At 48.4% G+C, this 24,555-nt stretch overlaps 1 protein-coding gene across 1 annotated transcript; it reads left to right on the top strand.

The window, feature by feature from the left end:
• Positions 1–19,234: 19,234 nt before the first annotated feature.
• LOC144151704 (putative ferric-chelate reductase 1) lies at positions 19,235–23,721 on the top strand. Its single transcript, XM_077682824.1, has 3 exons — positions 19,235–19,442; positions 21,575–21,785; positions 23,627–23,721. The coding sequence occupies exons 1-3, from the start codon at positions 19,238–19,240 to the stop codon at positions 23,688–23,690; spliced, it is 480 nt and encodes a 159-aa protein (XP_077538950.1). The 5' UTR covers positions 19,235–19,237; the 3' UTR covers positions 23,691–23,721.
• Positions 23,722–24,555: the final 834 nt, after the last annotated feature.

The raw sequence follows: 24,555 nt of genomic DNA, 5'->3' as shown, positions 1-24,555 counted from the left end.
TGCGTCTTGCCCGTAAAGAAAACTTCCAGATCACTCTTCTTCGCCTTGGTGACAGCCTTTCGGAGCTGCTCCAAATTTCGGTTTTTTAGCGAACGGAGGATCATGGCCTTTTGTTTCATAGGTATGTCGTGAGAAGGCTTGAAGTTCTTCTGTATCGCCTCGTTGACCTTCGTATCAAACATTCCTTGCAGCATTATCACTAAACCCCCTTCCTTGAAGGCTGCAACAATAGCCAACCCTTCATTTTTCAAGCATTTGACAACCTTTCTAACAGGAGGTTTTTTCAATGGCTTGTCACTTACAGTGCACAGAAGGCAGTCGACCACGTCTCCAATGGCTCGTTCCCACCGAACAAGACCGTACGGGCGAACAATCCTGCGAGCACAATCTGATTGCAAGTTATAGCAATCAGATCAGCCGCTTAGAAGTCGTCCGATTTCCTCCCATCGTTATCACAAATGTGTGTGAAACCTTCCTGCAGAAGATGAAACACGGTAAAAAGGTGCAGGAGCAGAAAGAAAAAAATGATACCACATGTAAAACCACACATTCATAGGCTTTCCACAATGTGAAGAAGGTTCAGCCAGGTACAATGTGTGTGTTGTGAGTTCCGCCCCGTGCAAGCTGGCTAAAGTTTGTCCTGTGATGGCCAATAAGCCACCGGAGTAATGCTCAAAGCAGCACGCTACGCTCTACACTGAGTGTGTAAGAAACATCGTTTACAGTATCCCCTTAAAGTGCGAAAGGGTGTAAATTGGCCAAACTGGACGTTGCTTCAATTAACGTGAGAGAGAACACCGGTTGGCCGTTAGGAGCAACTTGGGTGGGCACCTCGCAGACCACTGCAAGTGCTGTGGTTGTGAGCCGCTACGCGATAAGACGGCATTTCTTAGGAGAACAAAAAACAAAACGGAAAGGGAGGTGATCGAAGCGGTTTTTATCAAAAGAGCCGGCGACAAGTGCGTCAGCACGTCGTCACTAGCTTTAAGTGACAAAGAAATGACATTCTTAAATCACAGCGTGTAGTTTAGATCGTGCACTTGTCCCTCTTTTCGATTTGGTCTGTGCCTAGAATGCAGGGAAGCGCTTTAGGACCGTCCGGATTGCTCTTATGGCAGCAGTAGATATGTTGTCATACTATCAGCAGTGTTGTACTTATTCATTCTATCCATTGTCACCACCATCACACTTGTTAGCATGGTTATACCTTGGTTGTTTTTTTTTTGTTGTTTCTGCTTAGATAAGTCATGTATGAATTCGTGTGGTTTCCTTTGAATAAAGAGTTGGAAGTTGGCGCCTGCATCTGTCGTACATCGCCTTCTTCGTCCACGCCTAGTTTGGGCCACGTTCTCTTCTTTTATAAGTATGTACCAACTAGCTCAGCAACAAGTTTTGCTGAGTGAGATATTTACTTTTGACGTCGTGATCCAATGTTTACACTTTTCGCAGTGCTGCATTTTAGTTTTCCGTTTTCCAAAATTCCCTTCGACCAGTGATCTCAGTTGACACTCTTATAACCAGAAAAGGTGTTAGTATGTTGCCACTGGTGCACTTTTGTGCGAGTGTATGGGGATACACGGTTGGTCCGTTCTCACGATTATTTGTTAGAGTTTCGGTTTGGTTTCTGGGGGCTTTATTTTTGTTTCTTCTGCGAGCGTGGTGAATATAAATATTTCATTTCGTTAGTTCATTTGTATCGGTTATAGTGCCATGATGGACTTCATTGGCTGGATCAGGCACTGACGACCCCACATGAGGGAGGACCCTCGCAGGTGTCCCGCGAAGACGGCAAAACAATCGGCCAACTGAAACGTCTTGCTATACTCGGGTACAGCTTAAGACGTAATAGCTAGCTTTTCGCAGATTTCAAACACTGAAGTATTACACAAAACGTCTGTGTTTATAGATGCAGTGTCTACGTCCACAACATTTTTGGATTAATGAAAGTTCGGTTAGGTGGAAACATAGGGCCGTATTCTGAGTCCCTCCTCCACTCCATTTGCTCCCTCCACTCGGAAGAGGGGAGGATTCCGCAATGCTTATGCATGGAGACATTGGTTTCAAGGATCCCCTCCACTGGTGGCGCGAGTGGAGGAACAACTCAGAATACCAGGGATAGAGTTAATGTTCGTACAATGTTTGTTTATTTGCTCCAATGACGTTAAAATAGCAAATTGGTGTTAAGAGTCCATCAGTACGTACTAGTTGGTGATGCATAGCTAGGGGGCAAAACATAGGACGTAGGAACAGGGACCATAAAGACTACAAAACAGAACGAAGCGCATTCGTTCTGTGCATCGTCTTATTTTGTTGTCTTTCTTGCATCTGTTGCTACTGTCCTAAGTTTCAGCGCTTCACACCGCACCTAAGATTTTTATGGTTCAAAATATAGATGAATGATTAGCATTTTTATTTACTTGCGCCGGCGGTTGACAGAAATAACTTGGTCTATTAATTAAGATAATCAGTGTAGCTATCCGAATTCCCCACGAAACTTTCTCAATTTCAAATTTTACCACTAATTTTTTTTATTCCGGACTAGAATGGTTTCTCATGCGGATCTGTACAGTAATTGCTTACTGAACGAAAATAAAACAACAGTGTGGTATAATTTCAATATTTCGGAAACAGCGAGAACAGCGAACGCTTTTCAGGCCGAAAAGTGCCACAAGGAACCAATATAAGGCATTTTGAAAATCACCAAAAAGAAACATTACTAACAACAGCAGTGCGTAACCACTGAGTAAGTACTAGTTCTCTGCTTATCGCGTTCCGGGGCAAGGCTTCATAATTATTCGTTCATATTACCACCATTTTAAATTTTCATTTCATATTCTTTCATATTCTGAAATACTAAATATTCCCAGTTCGTGGTATAGATTAATTGTCGAAGGTAATGAGTGTAAAAATGGGAGCTTCGTTTGCAAGAAAAGTATCGAGCGCTTGGCTAAATTCTTCGAATTACCGCTTGAAAATCCCGAACCTGAGAAATTTTTCGAAGTGCTACGCAGAAGCCAAAACTCTGGACATTTCTTCGCCTCAATGGACAGAGACAGTGGGACGCTAGGGATTGACAGGAGTGCGTTTTCACGTCTCAATGAACTGAAACAACGACACAAAACTATCGATTTTAGGCGTTTAGGAAGTCTTGTGGAATGTATCGGGTGAAGTTTTGAATTTCTCGTGTTTGGTCGTCTTTACAGTTTCCAGCCTTTTGGTATACTGCATTGGGACCTAAAACAAAGACAATGTTCCTGACGAAACCTATTCAGAATACACTTGGGAAGAAAGAAATAAAACAAGGAAGCAGTTCTAACTACTAGTGAATATGACGCGGTTATGTCCTACTGAACTCCGCTGAGTGCTCCTTTGCAGTTTGGTGGTGTGTCATTATGTTAGCTCACCGGATGACTCCCCATGCTACGCGCACCTGTGTTGTCATGTTGGCTCCTTTGCTTACGTGTACTCCCTCTGGCGGCACTGTGGTCCCATTCACTGTCCGCGTATTGTTATTCCTCATCCGATTTGTCTATTTTACCGGAAAATCTTATATTGCCGTGAACACAGATTTGATTTGTCATGCACTTTTTTCCGCTGACATTGTTCATCCTTATCACCCACATTATTCAGCGCCTTCGTCGGCATCATGAAGAATAAAATAATAAATTTATTTGTTGATTGATTGATTGATTGATTGATTGATTCATTCATTCATTCATTCATTCATTCATTCATTCATTCATTCATTCATTTACTGGTTGATTGATTATCGTCGCCATTAGCGTGTTTGTGTCCACTGAAGGACAAAGAAGTCCTCAAAATATTTTCAACTGATTACTGTCACGAATTTGCCGAGTCCGTTTTAGCCCCCGAATTTTTTAAGCTAACCATTGATACATCACCTTCGTTAGTGGGCTTGATTACATGATTCACCCGAAAATATCGCTTAGTTACCCCCTTAAACCAGTCTGTCATACACTTTATTCGCTTAGTACCACAATTTAATATGCTGATTTGTCCACATGGATCGTTTGGTCATCCATGCTAAATTCCTTTGATTCAGTTTGATACACTTAATTCACTTCTATTCATTCACTTATTTCTCTTGAGGTCAGTTTTATTCCGATTATTTCTCTCAGTTCAATTTTTATTCCTCTTCACTTTGATATACCCTAATCACTCAGTCATCTACTCAGTCGTTTTGTATGTAATCAGCGGAACAACGTATATACCAGGTGAACTGGTGCTCGCCCACAGAAAAGGTATCCATGTAGGCCTGAGGTAACACACTATATAGGTTCGTGTTATGGAAACGCGGTTCGAGAACAAGTTGTAAACAATATGCATTGACGACCATAGTTCGTGTATGTCGACTAAACAACGATATACATATTACTTTCGCTTTCGGCGAATGTTAAAAATTCCAAGGGGGTCAAAATTAGACCAAGAATTCAGCAGGGCGTGCCTCATGTTCAAGGAGTAGCTTTGGCGTTGTAAACCCCAAAACTCCAAGTTAAACGTTTGCCTTAATGAACACCTTAAACACTTCCAATTCTGCTTCTCGCTAAAACTGACCAATACTCTGTAGACGGCGCCTTCACACCCAGTTCTTAGCCACACAGGCTTAAGTCGTCCCTGTGCCGCGGGGTTAGAAAACATTCCACAAGGACTACAAACATTACCTTAAGGTCGCCTCATCCTCCTAGATGTAGGCCATAACATGACGGAGCTCCCGCATATTCTACCAGAATGGCCACCATGGTCCTGACAGCCAATATATCGCGCTCTGTATTCTTTTACAGAGCGCGAGTGCCTTGCTCTTGTCTGGGCCCTCGCAAAATTTCGTCCGTACTTGTACGGCAGACATTTTACAGTCATCACAGGTCATCATGCGCTGTGCTGGCTTACCAACTTTAAAGATCCCACCGGAAGGCTTGGTCGCTGGGCATTACGTCTGCAGGAATATACGTTTTCCGTCCCCTATAAGTCGGGTCGCTTGCATAAAGACGCTGACAGCCTCTCACGTCACCCTGTTGAGCCCCCGAGGCCACCCCACCAACTGATGTCGCTTGCGTGTTCGCAATATCTGACTTTCTACACATCCGTGACGAGCAGCGCGGTGACCCGTCGCTCCGTTCCCTCATTCAACGCCTGACCTCTTCACCACCCGATTCTTCCACGCGCAACTTCACCCTACGAAATGGCGTCTTGTACCGCCATAACTTCCGTGCTGACGGTCCGGACCTCCTCCCCGTTGTGCCCAGCCACCTGCATTCGACCGTCCTGTACCAGCTACACGACGTACGCACCGCAGGTCACCTAGGGATAACCAGAGCTTATGATCGAGTGCGGCGTAGGTTCTTCTGGCCTGGCCTTTACCGATCTGTACGCCGCTACGTTGCCTCGTGTGACAGCTGCCAGCGTCGGAAAAAGCCTTCCACACTTCCTTCCGGAGAACTTCAACCCATAGACCTTCCCCATGAGCCGTTTTTCCGGGTGGGACTCGATTTACTTGGTCCCTTCCCACTGTCGTCAGCGGGAAACCGGTGGGTCGCCGTTGCGACAGATTACACGACGCGGTACGCCATCACCCGCGCCCTTACAACAAGCTGCGCCATTAAAACAAGCTGCGTCAGCGACTGACGTCGCTGACTTTCTTCTCTACGACGTCCTTCTGCACCACGGCGCTCCCCGCCAGCTTCAAACTGACCGCGGCAAAAACGTTCTGTCCAAAGTTATCGACAACATCCTCCGCTCTTGCTCGACGAAACACAAGCTTGCCACGGCCTATCACCCGCAAACTAATGGCCTCACCGAACGCTTGAACCGGACGCTGACCGACATGCTGTCTATGTACGTGTCTTCTGACCACTGAGACTGGGACCTTGCATTAACATTCGTAACTTTCGCGTACAACACCTCCCGCCATGACACGTCCGGTTTCTCCCCATTTTATCTATTGTTTGGCTGTGAACTGGCTTTGCCTTTGGACTCGCTCCTTCCTGCCTGCTCCTCTGAATACGCTCCCGATGCTATCACTCGCGCCCATTAAGCTCGTCAACTGGCTCGCGACCACCTTGTTGCTTCGCAAGTCTCACAAAAGACACGGTACGACAAACGTCACCGCACGGTCCAATTTACTCCGGACTCCCTCGTCCTGCTCTGGTCCCCCGCACGTCGTGTTGGCCTGTCCGAAAAACTGCTCCAACCCTATTCGGGTCCATACAAAGAGTTGCGTCGCGACACAGATGTGACGTATGAGCTTGCTCCTACCATCTCTACTGGAGCCTCGTCCTCTACTGTCCATCCTACCAGTGTTGGCCATGTCGCCCGCCTCAAGGCATATCAGCCCCCGCTGACCGATTCTCCATAGACAGCACCGAAACGGTGCCTCTCCCGCCGGGGGTCATGTGACGGGGCAATCACTGTTCGCGCCAAACATGCCTTGGGCGCTGCGCCGCTGATAGAAGACGACGAGAACGAGAACGCTTGGCCCTGGACTCAGGTTTCTGCCTAATCCAGCGCTTCCCAGCTTATTCTGACTTATAAATAGCTCCAACTGACGTGTCTTTGCCACGTAACAATATTATTGAAGCCCATAATCACAAACAGCAGTACAGGCCAGGCAAACCGCTACAACAGGAACAACGGTTATTTACACCGACGCTGCAGCGTACGACAAAGACCCCAAAATTGGAACGACAGCTTTTCACAGCGGCGTCTTCTGCGCAGAAGCCAAGCACTCCACGGCACCATTATCGACACCTCTGGGGCTTCAGGCTATTGTCAACACCATAGCAGCACACCAAGACAAAACGAAACTGGTCTTCATCACGGACAGCAAATTTGAATTTTGCAATCTCCGACAAACTCCTATCTGCTCCCTCCTCCTCCTCCCCCCCCCCGTATGACACTCGCCCGTGTCCCACGAACCACACCAAGCTTCATACTACCGTGACCTGGGTCACTGGACACGCAGTGTAAAGGGGAATGAGCAGATAGATGCCTCAACCAGAGCTGCCCTTTACGATCAGGGCACCCCAATACTATGGCCTCACTTCTATGACCCAAAAGAGCATCGCCGAGAAATGCATCACACTCGCAGAAAGTACTTACGGGACGTTAGAGATAAGAGAACCAACCTCCCCATCCCCATAAAAATCGCACGCCCTGACGCTCTCCTCATTCGACGACCACAAACAGGTACGCTAGCAACACAATACATACAACACTACATACAGGGGCTTACAAGCACAACAAAATGCTCACACTGCGGCCAACAATGAACACCCCCTCCGGACATGCGCAAACATGCAAGTGACCCTCAGATCTTCCCTGCCGTCAATTCCTGCCACAAAGCACCCTTCTTGCTGGGAGGCATGGGTCACACCCACTAAGGAGCTTCAAGAGCTCCATGGGACCACGCTTGTGAAAGACATTAAAAGACACCAGTACTATAGACGAGTCCCTCTAACCAAACCAGGAAGCCGAGCAGTCCTTTGGACACCGGCTTTAACAGTTTTAGCATAACGGTTAGTGTACGCTGCGCTAGGGGCGACGGATACAGACATCCCACTGGACATGTGTGCGTTCTTTCCGCAATGACGGTCTGCCCGCTTCGCCGAACTCGCACATTCGTGACAGTGAGATGTGACCTTCGTCGCCGTACCTTCCCGCGCAGGCGCAATCGGGTTCCGGAACCCGCGGTTCCTAGGCCTATGCGCTATGCAAGAACTCTCTATTGCTTCTACCGAACGCTAAACAGACTCTTGTGAAACAGACACAACTACGCATGCGCCACCGCCCCAGCCCGGCGAGCCTTTTTACAGCAAAGCTGTAAATGGCTAGGATCCAGCAGATCGTCTCCGGTCCCAGAGCGATGTAGACAGGAATCGCTAGCGCGCGCAGCGCCACTTTGCGGAGCCCACTCAAATCCCCGGCCCCGGAATCGTAAAACTGTGCGCCACACCCCCGGGGCATGAAAAAAATCATACAAAATTAAAAAGGTCCTAGGGCCTTCATAAAGCATGCGCCGTGATTACCATACCCGCGCTATAATAAATTTCTGCCCACGATTCCTATGTGTTTTGTAGCGTAAGCTACACTGGCCGAGGTTGAGCAGTTTCGCGTGTGCCGTGAAGGGCCGTTCTGCTACCATAGTTCTCCATATTCTAGTTCACTGTAGTTCTGCGCAAGCGCCATGGAAAGCGCGAGGGGCATTGGATTGGATTCGATTGGATTGGATTGGATTGAATTGGCTTGGATTTGGATTGGATTAAAGTGGATTGTGTTAGATTATGTTGCGTCATAGCCGCGGCAGACGCACTGGCGCCGGCGCGTGCCCAGGTGTGCGCCTCAATTGCGCAGTAGCCAAGTCTGACGCTGCGTCGGAGTCGCTTTATGGGCCTCGTGCGCTTGTATGGTGGCGCCACTGATGTGCTGTGTTCAGCGCCATCTTGCGAGCAACGGAGGCATAATTTCTGAAGTCCGTCAGCAAACGACGTTCGGAGGATAGTATTCCGCGCAGTACGATTATTGGAAGAGAAAGAAGAAATGACCTCTATTCTGTTGCCATGCGATACGAACAGCCAAACGGTACTTTATTTAATAGAATATGGTTTGCAAAGGCCCCAGGAAAGCGATGCATCACACAAAAAACAGTTTTATACAAGCGCGGGATTGTCTCCGCGCAGCGCGCGGTCACGCCGTCCTTTCGCAACGGCTTCCACTGAACAGCAGCAGCGCCGCCCAAATAAAAGATAAAAATAAAAAGACGGAAGCCCGCGATGTTACCAAGAGAACGAGAGGAGTTCAGGAGTGTGCGTCTGTGTGTGCATCGCCTCCCGGAAGCGGTAATGTATGTGTGAGGGAGGGTGTGATCGCTCCACCAGTGGAAAATGTTTTGTGGGGCCACCGGCCCCTGAAGAGCATGAAATAACGGCACAACGTCCCAACGACGCCAGCAACGCCTTGGAGTTGGTTGCTGTGGTCGCTTTGGTGGATTTGATTTATTGAGCCTTAGATCAGAACGGCTGGGTTAGAACTGCTGGCATAACCAAGCAGTTGGCGGACAGCTTATTGTGAGGAGAAGACCGACTACGCGACTTCATGGAGCTTGCAGAAGCGAATTTCTCCCGTGTATACACTCCACTGTGCTTTGTACATGTCAGGAAGAGATTTGATGTGTTGTGTGTGCAAAATCGCGGCGGAAGGTTTGTGTGTATATTGTGACACCAAGGATATGCGGCTTCAAGAGCCCGAAGATTCAGGTTTGTAGAGGCAGGTATTTGAAAATGCCAACTGCTTGAGTAAGCTCTACCTCAAACTGCTGAAACTACGATGAGTTCGTTGGATGGGCTCATAAAAATATCGCAATGCTTTTTGAAGTGCTTTCATAGGTTTATAAATGCGTACTTAATATACGAATAATTTTGGACGTAGATGCCCGAGACGAGGCTTTCATGAAAGCCTCCGGACGTTTATTTACCTTGTTTATCGCTCGACATAAACACGGGCACAGATATGGTAGATCGCACAACAGGAGCTTTAATTGTGCACGAATGATTCCTCTCGCATTCGGAGTGCCCTTGATAAAATAAGACCATTTTGAATAATGGAGATTGTTTTGAAGCTGACAGAGTTGTACGTGATGTTTTTGCGTGACTACGCTGGCATGACTACATGCCAGCGTGAATAGTTGTGCTGGTGCAAGTTATCTTTGTCAGCAAAAATATTTTGCGTAACAAGCCCCACTTGAACTCATTTTTCAAACGCAAACTACAAGTTGTGCATGTTTGAGATATTTGAGAGTCCTTTCAATAAAAGTCTAGATGCGAGTCTCCGAATTGCGGCTGGTTTGTGTCCATCTGTTTACGGTTGTGTCGCAGTGTAGCGTGAATATTTTCGTTTCTGTTTTCATTTTAAAGCTTCATATTTTGCTGGTATGACTACGTACAATTCAAGCATGCATATCCGTGGGTTGTTCCATGTATTTTCTGATGCGTGCACATATGCGTGCACACCAAAGGCTATTTGAGGCGCTACAAAAATATGCACTGGCTACACGGCATTTTTTTTTTGCAGCGGTCTTACGCCAAGTAGCGTGCACATACGCAAATGCATTTATGGATCTGTTCTTTTTATTTCTTTTCGGGTACTGTGTTCTTCGTGAACGTCGGCGTCACAGGCAGCTGATCCGTGTACTGTCGTCAGCTTTTATTGGAGAAGGGGCGCTTTCTAAATTATTTCAGCTTGTATTCCCGCACAACTCGTCAGCGTAATATTTCTATTATTATAACAATTGTGAATAAAAAAAAACGTGTTAATTGTTGTATAGTTATTTTACGGTTGTTGATTAAATTAAGCCGCGTAGCGAACTGCTCTATATGTTTATTTTGTTCTTCAGAAAAAATTCCGCCGCTCCCAGGTGACGCCACATGTTTATTTGAAACTGCAGTGCACGAGGCCTATAGCTGCACTGCGACTGCCCTCACGCCTCGTAGCAAACACAATTCAGTGGAAGAACAGTACACCGAGAAAAACGGACCGCCCCGCGCCGTGTGTGGCCAACAGCCACGCTGGGGATTTCAAAGTAGCAGTGGGGTTGTAAGGTCCACTTATGAGATTAGCAGCCAGGCTCACGGGCTGCGCGTGAGAACCCGCCACTCTGTCTGACGACGTAGCACTGCCAACACTGCAGAGCAGTCGACGCCAATTCGTCACGGCGGGCGCGGGAGACGGATTGTCTGGCCCACCGCATACCACAGGGTTAATCCCCCATTGAGAAAGCAGACGGTGCCGCCGGATTCCGGGAACGTGTTGACGCGCGGAGGTGGTGGGATTACCCGCGTCGGGACGAGCGCGCGCGCCGTGCAAGAAACTATTGTTAAAGCGCCCCCGCCGGCGCAGTGCACTGCGCTAGCGTCTTTCGCTTTCACCCCGCGGGGTCGCACGAACCTGCTTGTCTGCGGGCGTGCCGTCGACCCGAATGTGGCGGCGCCTGAATTAATATTCCGTGGCGTGCTGAGTGACAGCTGTCTACGTGAATTTGGGCACTCCCTTGCGCGTGTACGAACGGTACAGGGGCGTTCCCGAGAGAGGGTGATCTCGAGGTTTTATAAGGCCGAACTTGGCCGTTGGAAATCGTTCTCGTCTGAGCGCCGAGCTGGGCAGTTCCCGTCGGGACAAGGAGTCTCGACCGTTAAAGCTAGGTTGGGTATTGTGAGCCCCCTAGTCGAGGTTAAGATCGCGTCGGAGGTTAAGGGTACAGCGCCGTACCGGGCGGCGCTGTACGGATCTTGCGGCGAGACAGGGTCTCGGCCGTTGTTTCTCGAGCGGTTTGTGTACGCTCCGAGAATAGGAGAGTTAGACGAAGTTGAGGAGCTCGAGTGATTTGTGCGCACTCGGAGCTAGCGTCTAGCTGAAGTTTGAAGTTTTTCTTTTTATTACACATGTACTCAGTTATACTACAGTAAATAGCTGTATATAAACTTCCGTTTCACCTAATCAACCCCAACGCCTCGAGTTCGTCAATTCGACCGCCGCCTCCAAGAACTTCAACACCATCGCCCTGCCAGGCTCCTGCCAAATCAACCGGAGCTCGGGCGATTGGGTTCCTGATCGACACCGGAATTCGGGGAAACGATCTTTACTGGGGTTATCTAGTTTATGCTGGGGAATGAGTAGTGCAGAGAGTTTTCAGATGGTGCTGCATGCGGAAGATAGCACAAGCCGTACTTTATTAAGGTAAGCGGCCCCAATACAGCGCGCTGAATATGCCAGGCGTGCTGCGCGCGATTCCGGTGGTTTCTCTCGGGGACGAAGTATATCGAATGCTCCACTATCACTACTTCATAACCCAAGCAGCTGGAAACTCCGGAGAAGGCGAAACTCGGGCCTTCTGGAATAGCGCCCCAGGTCTGGTTTACGATCCTAATCGCAATGATTACAATGTTGGGGCCAGTGTGAACAAGTTCCATTTGTTATCGATAGGGATGTGTTCTCTTGGGCGGTAATTTATGCATCAGCTGGTTTGGCGGGTGCCGTCCAACGTAATTGAAGCACAGCCTTGTAAATTTAAGAGAACTTCTTCTCCCGAAAGCTCCCCAGCAGCATTACTGTGCGCTTAAAGGAGCTTTCTCTAATACAAAAAGCTGCATGTAAGCAGATACAAAGCCAGTAGGACAAATATATTGCATATTAAAAAAAATCCAGGTTCTAATTACTGATGCCGCGCCTGTACCTTACCACAAATAAAATGATTCTCATGCACAAGAGCTATCGCACATTTGATGGAAGGCTTGACATGTTTCTTGTCGCATTTTTTGCGCTTCCTTTGTGGCGTTATTCTTGAGCAGAGCGTGGCAAGTTTTAAAGGGGCACTGACACAAAAATTTTGCATCTTGTTTTTTTTGTTGCGATAAGTAGCTAGTGACCTACTTATAACCTGTAGAAACCTCATTTGCTTCAGCGTGCGACGGTTGTTTAATTAGAGGCATTTTCAATGCGGCCAGTCGCAGTTTCGGTTTCAGCGAGTGCCGCGAAACGATGGATTTTGTGGATTTTGTGTGAACAAAGCTGACCACGTGACCGTGGGAGGGATATCACAGAGCAGAGCCGCCGTAGCACTGTCGAATCCGCATCGACGGCAGTTTCTGCGAATGCCCCCACGTACTGATCTCGTGAGGCGCTTAATTAAAAAGTGACCGTGGATGTGACGCAGGCACTGCGAGTGCAAATGCTACCGCGGCTAAAGAACGACGCGCGACGCTCGAGACGGTGGGTGGCAAGACGCGCGCTGGGAGCAGCCGGCCGGTCTGCCTACAGGTCCGCCTACAGATGTGTTCGGCTCAGCACTGCGGCGGATATTCGAGTGCCGCTCTCGTAAGCGGTGCAGATGACAATTTTTAACACAACCCGCCATCGCATCATTAACTCCTTTCTCACGTAAGCCACCATGGTCGGGACTTGGGGACAATTTCGTGCAGCGGGAACAAGCTATCACTCGAGCTACCTGCGCCGGCCTGGGCCACTTCGCGGCCGTGGCCGCCGCCTGCACAGCGACCGTGCGGCTAGCTCAGTGAGCTTTTCGTGCCTCCGGCGCGTTTTCGCATCCAATGGTAATAAACAGTAATAGAAACAGAGTGCCTGGAATCGCTGTAGAACTTCGGTCGCGGCCAGCTGCCCGATTAGCTGACGAAATCACGGCACCTCCGCCGCCAACGATCGGGTCGTTCGTTCTCGAGAGCAGAAGCTCCGCCCTCCGGCCCTCCGATTGGAGCGGCGAGCCGCGCGAGCCGGCGCAAAACGCTGGTAGTGCGGAAGCCGCAAACACAAACTCGTGACGTGTTTGGATGTTGTTTATTTACAATTGCGCGTGGTCCTCTGCTGGCTGCTCGGTTGCGTTTCGCACACTTCAAAACTGATTTTAAATATGTTCTAGGCTGTATTCGCCGCTGATATTTTGCAGATGATGTATATGTGTTCCCACCAATCTATCTCCGAAGTTATCTCGCCTTCAAAATTTTGTGTCAGTGCCCCTTTAAGGGCACTGAAAACACAACCTGAAAATATTGTACGTGGAAGCAACCTTCTTAAGGTTGTGCAGACTTCGGTGCGACTAAGGTATGACCTCAGGCCTTGGCTCAATCGGCAAGCGCTCAGAGGGAGCCCGTTGTGCAGTACCTTTCGTTTTCCTTAACCACGGCAGTCAGGATTAAACTTGAAAAAGCAGCAGCTTGATGCCTGCCGATTTGATGGTAAAAAAATCACACGTCTTATTAACAGTATTAACAGTATATACGTTCGCGCAGGGGAAACAATATTAACAGTAAATACGTTCGCGCAGGGGAAACACACGGTGAAAATAATGATTAAAATGTTGAGCGATAGTTCCAGGGTCAGAAATTAGGTCAACATCGACTTTCATTTCCCTTACAGGCTGCTTTTTGTCCGTAATGTAATGCCAAAATTCATCAGGATCATTTTTCATCAAGTTTGGCAGGAGCGTTTGAAAGTAGCAGTCCTTTCAGCAGCGCACTGTGTTTTGCAAACCATTTTTAAGCTCTCTGATGATGTCAGGCTGTGCATTCTTCTTTAATTTTTTGAGTTTGCCTTTCAAATAAATGATTTTACGTGTTATCCAGGGTGTACGCTTGTGTTTTTTTGCGCTTGCGCGGTGTGAAGTTGTCAAGGCAGTAATCGCAGATGTCCTTAAACCGGTTCCATAGGTTGCAAACGTCATCACCGTGGAAATTAGAAAGACATATTTCTAGATGTTCAAGCACATATTTGTCATTGGCTCGTGAGTAATCTTTGAAACACCGTGTCGTGGACTTATCTTGGGAGCTTAACTTGCGAAGGTTGCGAAGGGGTACAGTTACGCATACTAAGTGGTGGTCACATATTTCTGGTTCAATTGCAATCGCGGGGAATAAATACAAGATCTAAAAGAGAACTACAGGGGCCCTGTACATGAGTTGGTTTGTTTACAATTGGTATTATGTTATGTGTAAGGAAGATATCAAACACTATGTTTGTGTGTTCCTTACCTTCGCACGCGAATGTCGTCTTTGTAAATGCAGACTGCAAAAATTTATTCATGTCATTACCTACCGGTTGTTTCTGTGTTGCAACAACAGGTCCAAGCGTAATTTGTTCAATCCCTTTTTTTTTATCGCTATGTACAGTCGAAATCTTGTAGGGGAAGTGCGCAAGAAATTAGAAAGCGTTTCATTAAAAAAACGTGTTTTGACGTTGCGATTTCGGTTTTTAATGCTGCTTGTATTTGTGAACTCTACTCAGACCGGTCTTTCCTTTTGCGTAATCTCTTTATTTTGCGTTCACTGTGAATAATGCATCTAGTTATCTAGGGGCACGTCTTTCTTGGTATGTTCACCGGGTGCAACCAAACCTGCCTATGCAAATGTTTATTGATAATTTAAATTTTGCCACGAAGAATCAACTAGCTCGCTTTCGGAGGCCAGCTTGACATCACCAAATGCAGTTTGCAAAAAATATGAAATTTAGCTGTCATCTGTGCGCCCGTAGTCGGTGACAGGAACCCAAACAAAACGTCGTTTTCCGGGCAAACGATGCAACGATGCTTAAAATTACACATTGCAAGTTCCACTCTTCTTAGTCACGTGGGCTCATATCGCTACAGGTATTCGTGCATGGTACACGTTAGCCTTTTTTAGGTTTAATGTAGCCATTTATATTATATACGAACAATCACGAGACAATTGTAATGAAAAATCCTTGAACTCCGGTCTATAGATACGTATGTTTTTGTTAGAGAATTGCACTCTCCAGCTTTTCTGTCTTTACAATGCCTACAAGACCCGCAGTTTATTTGTTTGTGTGCGTTGTTTGGCTGAACAGAGAGTTCTGTGGGAGCACACTTTACTTTCAAGATTGCAGAAAAACAAAAATATATATTCGTTAGCTTCAGCACGAAGTGCACCCTGAAGAAAGCCGAGAGCAAGAAATTGGGCTTCGTTGCTCGACACAATCGCGTTGCAGAAGGGGAGGGGGGAAGGAGAGGCAAGCATCACGGCAATCTGCCCCACCGGGTTGCGCTGACCCGACGAGCATCACTGGTTCCTCCATTTCTCGCCATCTTCGTTTCTTACTAGAGCGTCATTTCTAGACGTTGAGGGTTCACCGGCTGATTCGGACTTTTCACATCTAGTTCCCGGTTCATCGTGCAATAGCTGGAGGGGGCGTAAACCATAGTTACTCTTTATGCCTATCTTCTAATGTATTTCTTCTGTAAAATGCAACTTTGAACAATGAATTCCTCCCAGAAGATGATAGTCAGCACCGACAGGAATTCAAGTGGATTGCACTGCCACCTAAAAGAATACGCACATGGCCTTTGTCTTATTTCAATCAGCCCTGCGCAACCAGCTATCGGCTTTGGGTGCGGCAATAATGTGCTGGAAGGTACATGTTTGGGAAAAACGTCACAGTCCTACCGTCTATAAATACTAAATATACCCGGCTACAGTCAGACCGTTGTGGCGGAGAAGAGAAGCTAAATCGGCTTGCCTTGCGTGGTCGGTGAGAACCGTGTTCAGCTTGACTGAACAGCCTTTCTTGTGGAAATTAGTTCGTCTGAAATAGTAGGCTATTCTGAAATCGTAAAAGAAAATGTCACTGCATGTCTTTTCAGGCGTCACTATCGAAGTTTGGTTCCGGTTGCTACCCTAAACTACAAAGGTAAAAATTCCCCAGTTGAACGCAAAAACCTCTATTTAGTTTGTGCGAAGGAGTACAGGCGGGCTACGAATCGTTCGAAATGTGGTGTTTTTGTATTTAAATTATGCCTTGTTGGTTATACTAGAGTTATTGGGCTTTCTACCGCGCATTAACACTATATATAGTAAAGTGAAGATCACTGCCGCTTTAATGTCCGGTGTGGGTCGAGTTATTATCATACAATAAAAATCACTTAATCTGCTTTCACCACTGTACCGGAACGAATCATTACCACGAAAGAGGCAAACTGGACCATAGTATGCTATACAAAAGGTAAGCCTCCTATAGACCTCATGCTGCTCTTTAATCAAAGCGCAAATTTTGGGGCAAATTCGATATTTTACGGGAAATTGCTTGGCCTCAGTTACAGCTAAACTGTATGACTGGCAGGCTGTTATTTTTTATGTCGGCCTTTCCTGGTTCGTCTTTATTATGGCGACGTCAAGCTTGGGTTATTGGTGAATGAAATACACCGATGTTGGTTGAAAACAACAACCGTCATATGACTGGGCTTGGGTGAGGTTCAGACTAATTAGTCTTTTATTTGTTCAATGGCCAGTGGTTTACCCAGACAACAGCAAACAAAAATAGTGACTGAGATTGAAGATTTTTGCCCAGTTCTTCACAGCTTGAATTCATTGGCAGTAATACCAAGTTTCAAACAATGAGATTACGAGATCTCAAACACAACCAACATAATAAACAAAAGTTCATGCACGTGGCAGAAACAAGAGCTATTGCATCTGTAAGAATAGTCGAAGCACTGGATAACACTTAATGGTGCATAATTAGAAAGAGTGCTTCCATAACCCAATGAATTAATTTTCTTTTTCGGCAAAGCGACCCTATAAACTGTCGCCGCCGCTTGACGTTGAGCTCACCGATGAGGACAAGCAATATCGAGAGATGCAGTTGTGACCACCAAGACCACATGCACGTTGCTGGCGAGTGTCTTCTTCAAGAAAGCCATTTGGAGTGCACGATATTTCCAAACAAAATCACGTATGCCTTCTGCTGTAACCATTCGTAATTATACTAAAATGAAGATTTTTGTTGGAAGTTCCTTTTCCACTCAATCTTAGACACTCATCGCAAGATGTACGCAGATTTGTACCCCGCTTCCGCGAAAAACCACAAAATCAAGCTCTTCCATTGAAAGTATTGTTGCAGTCTGTGAGAAAATCCACGAATTCTTAATAATCTATCAGCAAAACTTAGGCAGTTGTTCCATCAGCTCTCCCCAATGGGCTTGGACAGTTCCACAAAAAAAGCCTCGCCGGGCTAGAGTGGTGCCTCATTCTGAGTTATTTCCATATTATACAGTAAAGCCCGCTTACATGAAACACGGATATATCGAATTGTATTCGATATATCGAAATATATTGCCTACATCGAACCCTTGTACAATTTTGGTAAGAATTCTATGCATTTAAATCTTTTTATATCGAACGCGATTTTGCTCACAATGGATATATCGAAGTCTCCCGCGCGGGATTTTTCGCTCTCCTTAGGAATGTGGCAGGCTTTCCCGCAATACATCGGCGCGCAGTGGTGTCGCTTGCGACACCGCGCGAGCTCGGGCATGTCCAAACCGGCCGTGGCAGAGTGGACCAGCTCCACGCATGCATGCCGTTGGAGCCGAAAGCGCCACATTGGGCGCTGCGGGCTGCGGTGTCACCGGACTTCAAGTGCGCGCCACTCGCTGCCCGCACTTGCTCGGTTCGCTGGGTTCGCCGTTATTCGCTTGTGTCCATGCTTGCCTCCGCCCTGCCGAAGACGCCGAGGACACCGTACCGCTTCCGAGCAAGAGCGAAGCCGTCGCTGCCGTGTCCCTGCTACGACGATACTGCAGTGCCATTGAGGGCAGCGGTCTTGTGCTTGTCGACTGTTTAGATACCGTGGAGCAAGCAGGCATCAGCAACGCGTTGCGCTCCAAGAAGCAGGCTACACTCACACAGTTCTTCCGCCCCAATAAATGATTGTTTTCTTTCCAAGAAAGTGGTGTATCAATAGTGAACTGCAGGGTCGTAAGAGCTCAGCGTTAGCTCGTGACTTCGTCGGCAAGATTGCTCTCATATAGGCCTTTTTTGGTTGAATTTCTATATCGAATTTTTGCTATATCGAACTATTTTACAATCCTCGCGCTGTTCGATACAAGCGGGGTTTACTATGAGTCCGTTTAGCAGCAGTAGAGAGTTCTAGCATACCGCCTGAGCTACCTTAAGCTAGGAACCCCGGGTGACGAGAACGGACTGCGCATGCGCGCACTGGAATGGCGACAAAGCTAACCCCTCACTGGAAAGAATTTATGAGTTCGGCGAGGTTAGCAGACGGCATTTCCCAGCCATTGACATGTCCTCTCGGATCCCTGTATCCGTCGCCCTAGCGTAGAGTACCATTATCGTTAAGATAAACCTTTCTAGTTAGTTGTCCCTTCACAGAACATCTTGTGTGTTCACAGAAACCCTGCATTACTTTGCCATTTTTACATCACAGCTTTGTCATCCATCTTCATCTCCTATTCATTATAATAGGCAGGTATTGTACCGCACACCACTGAAAATTTTGCCGCAGATAAAAGAGTAAGGGCCCTATTGTCGCAAAGAAATGACCTGTACTCGTCCTGTGTGAAAACGCTTGTTGCTTCTGTGTATCGCTCCAATGACGTCGCAATCACAAGGGAAGTTTTTGTCGCCAGAACTGGTGACGTAGAAAAAGATGCGGGACGGAAGGTCTAGGCGACAGCCTTTCGCTCATTACCTCGGCGTTACGCGTTGACCGCGACAATTGGTTCATGTGCTCATGCATCCAGAGCTAACATATCGCGCAAGTCCAAGGAAGGGATGTTCTGATGGCCGTCTTACACGGGGCTTCAGTGGCTATTAAAATGATATAGAGCGCACAAGATTCCGGTGGCGCTGTTAATATTGCCGTTACGAATTATATTTTACCTTCCAGGTTTGTGAGCGGAACAATCATGGCTCGTCTCGGTTTGCCTGTGCTGGTGCTGCTGTCTTCGGTTGCCACCATGGCGTTTCCTGATGGGGCTCCGGAAATGGCCTGCGACCCCTTCTACGACCAGCGCCCCGCCCACGCGGCGGCAGTTCCCCTGGAAGCGAAGATCTCCCCTTACCGACTGGTCCAGGACAAGGTGCAGTTTGCGGCCAACGATAGCGTCAAAGGTGCCCACTGCAAACGTCTCCTAAGATCAGTCGTTAGTTCAATTCCAGCGAGGCGGTCTTCCTCGGAAGCTTCACGCTTACAGGGTATACCACGCTCGCCTTAGTGAACTGCTGTTGAATAATTATACCACTCGGGGATCTGCAACGCGCACAAAAATTTCGGCTCCCGGCCATTTCCGTCTTTCGCATCCATGAGAGCGACGGCCGCCACGGGCGGAATCGAACCCTCGTCTTCGGGCTGAGCAGCGCAAAGCTTTAGTTGTTTCCAAGCAGCGTCCCATCGTTTGCTTTCTCCTGGCTTCTCATTCCCCGTGCACATGGCCTTCCGCCATAGTTTCAATGTGCGCTTTGCTGGTCGGTTTATCTTCGGTGGGCTCTTCGTTCTCTTTGTAATTTCTTAGCGAGTCCCCGCCACTACGACGGCTATTGTACACTAACGCTACAGCAGCGGGTGCCGGGATTTCAGGGGAACAGCGCCCATGCCTCGCCGAGCCGACGCATTCATTCCGGTTAAGGACGAATTCAAATTTCACAGTCCACCCGCAGACCCATGCACGCATTTAGATGCACACACGCACATGCATGCACACATACAAGCACACCCGCACGCACGCGCACACACAGGTACACACACACGGACAGACAGGCAGACACGCACACACGCACGCGCTTACGCACGCACTCACGTGCGCACGCACACATACACACAGACAGACACGCACACAGGCGCACATACAAACACACGGACAGAGGCAGACATGCGCTCATGCATCCGCACGCACGCAGACACACACACACACACGGCCTAGGTCACCGGCCTGGCTGCAACGCTTCGTTCGGGCAGTCAGCATCGTCGCGTCAGTTGAGCGCTACGCAAGGCCGAGTGCAAACCACACGACGTATTTACAAAAACTGGCGAACCCTGCCCTAAGTCACGCAAGGCTTGAACAATAGCGGAGCTGAAGGATTTGCTTCTACGTGAGCACTGAAGGAAATATAACGACGCATTCGCGCAGCTTTGGAATTGTTTCTTCATATGTTCCGTCGTCTCGTTACTGTGCTAGTAGTAATTGTCGTCATATACATCCTTATCGTCGTGTTCTTCATGAGAAGCATTACACGCGCGGGAGCGCAGGGTGCAACGGCGTCAGGTACGTGCACGGCGCACGTACCTGACGCCGAGGTTCTGTGGAGCAGGTGTTTCGCCAACTGTGGCGTTGTTGGCTGCAAAGCAACGCTAGGATCCCCTTGGGGTTTTCGCCTTTTCGTTTTGCTGAAGCCACTGCGCCAGCCTGGGGCATTTGTCTGTCGCCGTAAGGCACGCGCTCACGAGCGCTCGGCATTTTTTTGGGTATTTGTAACCTGTTAATATCACGGGCCGCTACAAGAGCTCCGCTCTCAGAAACACTGGAGCGAACAACTTGTTCCGTCAGAGGCGAATTAATTGCCACAAAGTAGTGGAATCATGGAGGGCAGTCGTGCTACTTGCCGCCACATTGTAAACAAGGAGATACTTAAGCCGACTCGCGCACACGCTACTTTGCCGATATAGCGTCCTCTCGTCTTACATACGGTAAACAGAAAACCAGTGTAGTGTACGGCGAATGCAAAGTGGAAACGGCGAATAAGAATTGCTTACGCCAACTCTTTAAGTAGGGCTGCTTACACCATTCGGAAACTCTCTAATATTTCGTGACGTCTCGGATTAACGCCCTCCCCCTCACACTTTCGGCATACTTTTCTCCTCCGCTTTCCTGCTCGTTCTATCTCGGTGGTCTTGTCTATCTCGGTTGTCTCGGTTACACGAGGGAGACAACGGCGCTGTTAAACCAAAGGAGCGGGCACTCAAGTGCTGCGCCTTTAAAAAGTTCTTCTTTTGCAAAATGACCTATTCAGAGTTGCTGCTCAAAAATAATAGGTCTAGCGAAGGGGGTACTGAGGTCGGTTTCTACGGCATTGATTAGGCCACGTGAGACTTGGCAGCCGAGTGGGTTATCTGCCATATGTGCTCCTTCCTTTAATTTGCAAACATTAACCTGCCCCCAGACAAACAATCACGGCATAAATGGCAGAAATACGCGTTTACTTGGGGAAACGACCGGCCTTGTAAGCTTCCCGCCCGCCCGGTGCAGTGACCCTGTACACGGTGGGCAAGCCCTGCCGCGGCTTCAACGTGAAGGCCATGGACGAGCAGGGCCAGGCGGTGGGCCGCTTCGAGCTCGGAGCCGGATACAAGACCCTGAGCCGATGTTCTGCCGCCACGCACGGTAGCAGGGAGGACAAGGAGCGCGTCGAGATGCACTGGCTGGCCCCGGCCGACCGAGCCGGACGAGTGCGCTTCAAGTGAGTGGCGCTCGCCCTGGTCGCCTCGAGACTCTGGTGGCTGGCAGGGTTTGGTGAACTTGACGTATAGAGTGCGGCGAGGTTGCTGGTCCATGCCTTATGCCGTATACGGTATAAAGAGGCGGCGTAATTCGCAACGAACGTCGACATTGCTTTGAGATAATTTTGCTTTCTCTTTTTGCTTGCATGGTAGCATGGAATACATGTTCATAATTAGCGCTAGTGCCCCTGAGAATAACTCAGTGTGTAGCGATTGAGTTCGTATTGTGTTCAGATATCAAGTGTATTTATAAAAACTCCCACCTCCCCTCGCGGGAACCTCTGTGTAGATGCGACGCATAGGCGGAGCGGCGAAGGGACCGCGTTTTATAGCGCGCATAACCTTGAGGGGACAGTCGATGACGACGTTGGCGTACTTGTAAAGCGGCGTGGACTCTAGGTGTTTGAGCCAAGCGTGGATGTTGCTTCGCCGGAGAACGGCACACCGGTTATATGCGCAGCGCGTCCGAAGGAGAGGAAACCGCGGAAGAGAGAGTACTGCACATGCGCCGGCCCCAGCGCGTCTGCCGCGGCTATGATGCAACGTGCCGCGGCTATGACGCAACACAATCCAACACAATCCACTTTAATCAAATCCAATCCAAATCCAATCCAAGCCAAGCCAAGCAAATCCAATCCAATCCAATGCCCCTACCGAGAGAGTGTTCGCTATCGGAGAGGAGAGGGGGTGAGCGGCGGAGAGCGCAGCTGGCGCGGCGAGGAGAATGGGGGGGGGGGGGGGGTGGACAATGCCGACGACGACAATGACGACGACGCCGGAGGGACAAGGCGAGTGAATCAGATGCTCTGCATCTAAAAACAGGCACGACTACATAGAGTAAACAAGACAGCTGACGAGCTTCAGTGGAGCAGACCACGGCTGTCGCAGTCGCACTACCTTTGCCTCTAATGACGACGTCGTTGCGGTCGATAGAGCCGCTGTTCGAGATAAAAGATGCCGCTTAAAGGGGTACTGGCACGAAATATTTCTGTTATGTTTTTTTTTAATAAAAGAGCGCTAAAAATGTCAACAGAAAAAACGAAGAACGACGAGACATATTTTTTTTCCCTACTCTGGGTGCCTACCAGGCTCCCACTCATAGGAAGGCTCATTAAATGGTCGATCGGGTCGGAAATATTTTTTTGAAGCCTCGTTCATTCCTATCACTCTTGGTTTCGGTGGAAAAAACACCGAGGGGGCCGCCACGCCCCGAGGGCGCACTTGGCGTCCCAATTCCCGTCGCACCACGGCAGTGCGCATCGAGACCGTCAGTAGTGGCACGCTTCCTGGGAGCAGGACGTCAATCCTAAATCTGTGGCGTGACGCACGACGCGAAGACGTGCGCGAAAACAGCAGCCAGCACTTTGGCTACGTTGCGAGAGCCTTGTCGTACGATTTTTGGGGCGAGGAGCAGATGGCCTCATTCTGAGGCCGGTGTCGAAAGGCCATCTGTTCTGAGCTTTCTGTGGCGTGCAGAGATTAAAATTGATCTAAAATGTTTTATGCGGAATGGTTACCTTAAAACGTCGTGAAAAGTATCGCCATACACCAAGGAAGCTTCTTATATAGTTATTTCAGCTTTGAAATTTCGTTTCAGCACACCTTTAATAGGTTGGGCAAGCAGTGTAAGCTACCCTAAATATATTTTATGGTTCCCGCACATTGCGGGGTTCTTGACCAGCCACAAATCAATGTGTCGTGTTATATGATACATCTGTATTTTTTTCGGGACTTCAGTGTACTACCGGTTCATCTTTCACGTAAGCGTCCTAAAGCAGCTTTTGTTTTCATTTATTTGCAGTGCCACTGTGGTTCACAAGTACTGCGAGTTCTACATGAACCTGGCCAGCACACTCCGGCACTAACTTTCCTTGCAATCTTATTGAATAAACTCCACCATCCTGCGTCGGATATCCTGGCTCGCCAACACCTTTCACAACCGACGACCCGAGAAAAGTGACGGTACGCGGTGTACTGCAACCACAAAGCTGCTCGAATTGTTGCTGGGTGGCGCATCCCAGTGGCGGAATACACATCAACGTAAGCCTGCTGGGTCTGCTTTTCTTATAGAAAAACGCTTTCGTCTCTGTGGAGCCACCGGAGAAAAACTTCCACAGCCGGGGTCGAACTCACGTTTTTTTTTGTTTTCGGCTCTCTGAAACCCCCAGAAGAAAAGTTGCACACCCGGGATCCAAGCAGCGTTCTCCTGCAAAGCAACAGTTTCTAGCACTAGTTCGCCTACTCGGCTACGTTCCTCGACCGCCTTCCATTCTAAGGTTATGCGATGCTTTGTCCAGTGAACGGTAACAATAGTTTTATGCGAAAAGAAACCATGGTTCTGTCTGGCGTCTCTATAAGCCCAATGGCTCCAGAATTGGCGAACGGGGAAAAAGAATCAAACCAAAGGTACTTTGTTTGGAAAAGAAGGTTAGGAAAATTGGAGACTGAATGGGGATTGAATACCGCGCTCGGCATTGCGAGTGAAGCCCGAATCCCGGTGCCCCTAAGGCGTTGAAGGATAAGCTGTACAGGTGGACCTAGTGAGCCCGTTGTGGCATTCGACTTGGGAAAACACCAACACGTGGTATATGCGGCAGCAGTTACGAGCGTGACGTTGCTTACCATGTCGTTAAAGGAACTCTGCAACACTTCCGCTGAACGGTTTCCGTGTTACTTTCGCGCATGGAAGCACCGCGAAAGCCGCCTGGCGTCCGCGCAGCTGCACCCCGT

Source organism: Haemaphysalis longicornis, unplaced genomic scaffold (assembly GCF_048455015.1).
Source record: "Haemaphysalis longicornis isolate Haplotype H1 unplaced genomic scaffold, Haemaphysalis longicornis Haplotype H1 scaffold_9, whole genome shotgun sequence".
NCBI classification, from domain to species: Eukaryota; Metazoa; Arthropoda; class Arachnida; order Ixodida; family Ixodidae; genus Haemaphysalis; species Haemaphysalis longicornis.
Note: the sequence above shows the minus strand (reverse complement) of the source record. Positions and strands in the feature narration are given on the sequence as shown.

What these genes read in the sequence shown, in the direction of transcription:
- LOC144151704 (XM_077682824.1), top strand. Translation starts at nt 19,238, where the DNA reads ATGGCTCGTCTCGGTTTGCCTGTGCTGGTGCTGCTGTCTTCGGTTGCC. An exon ending in GGCCAACGATAGCGTCAAAG is followed by an intron (nt 19,443 to 21,574) that starts GTGCCCACTGCA and finishes CGCCCGGTGCAG; the next exon opens with TGACCCTGTACACGGTGGGC. An exon ending in GCCGGACGAGTGCGCTTCAA is followed by an intron (nt 21,786 to 23,626) that starts GTGAGTGGCGCT and finishes ATTTATTTGCAG; the next exon opens with TGCCACTGTGGTTCACAAGT.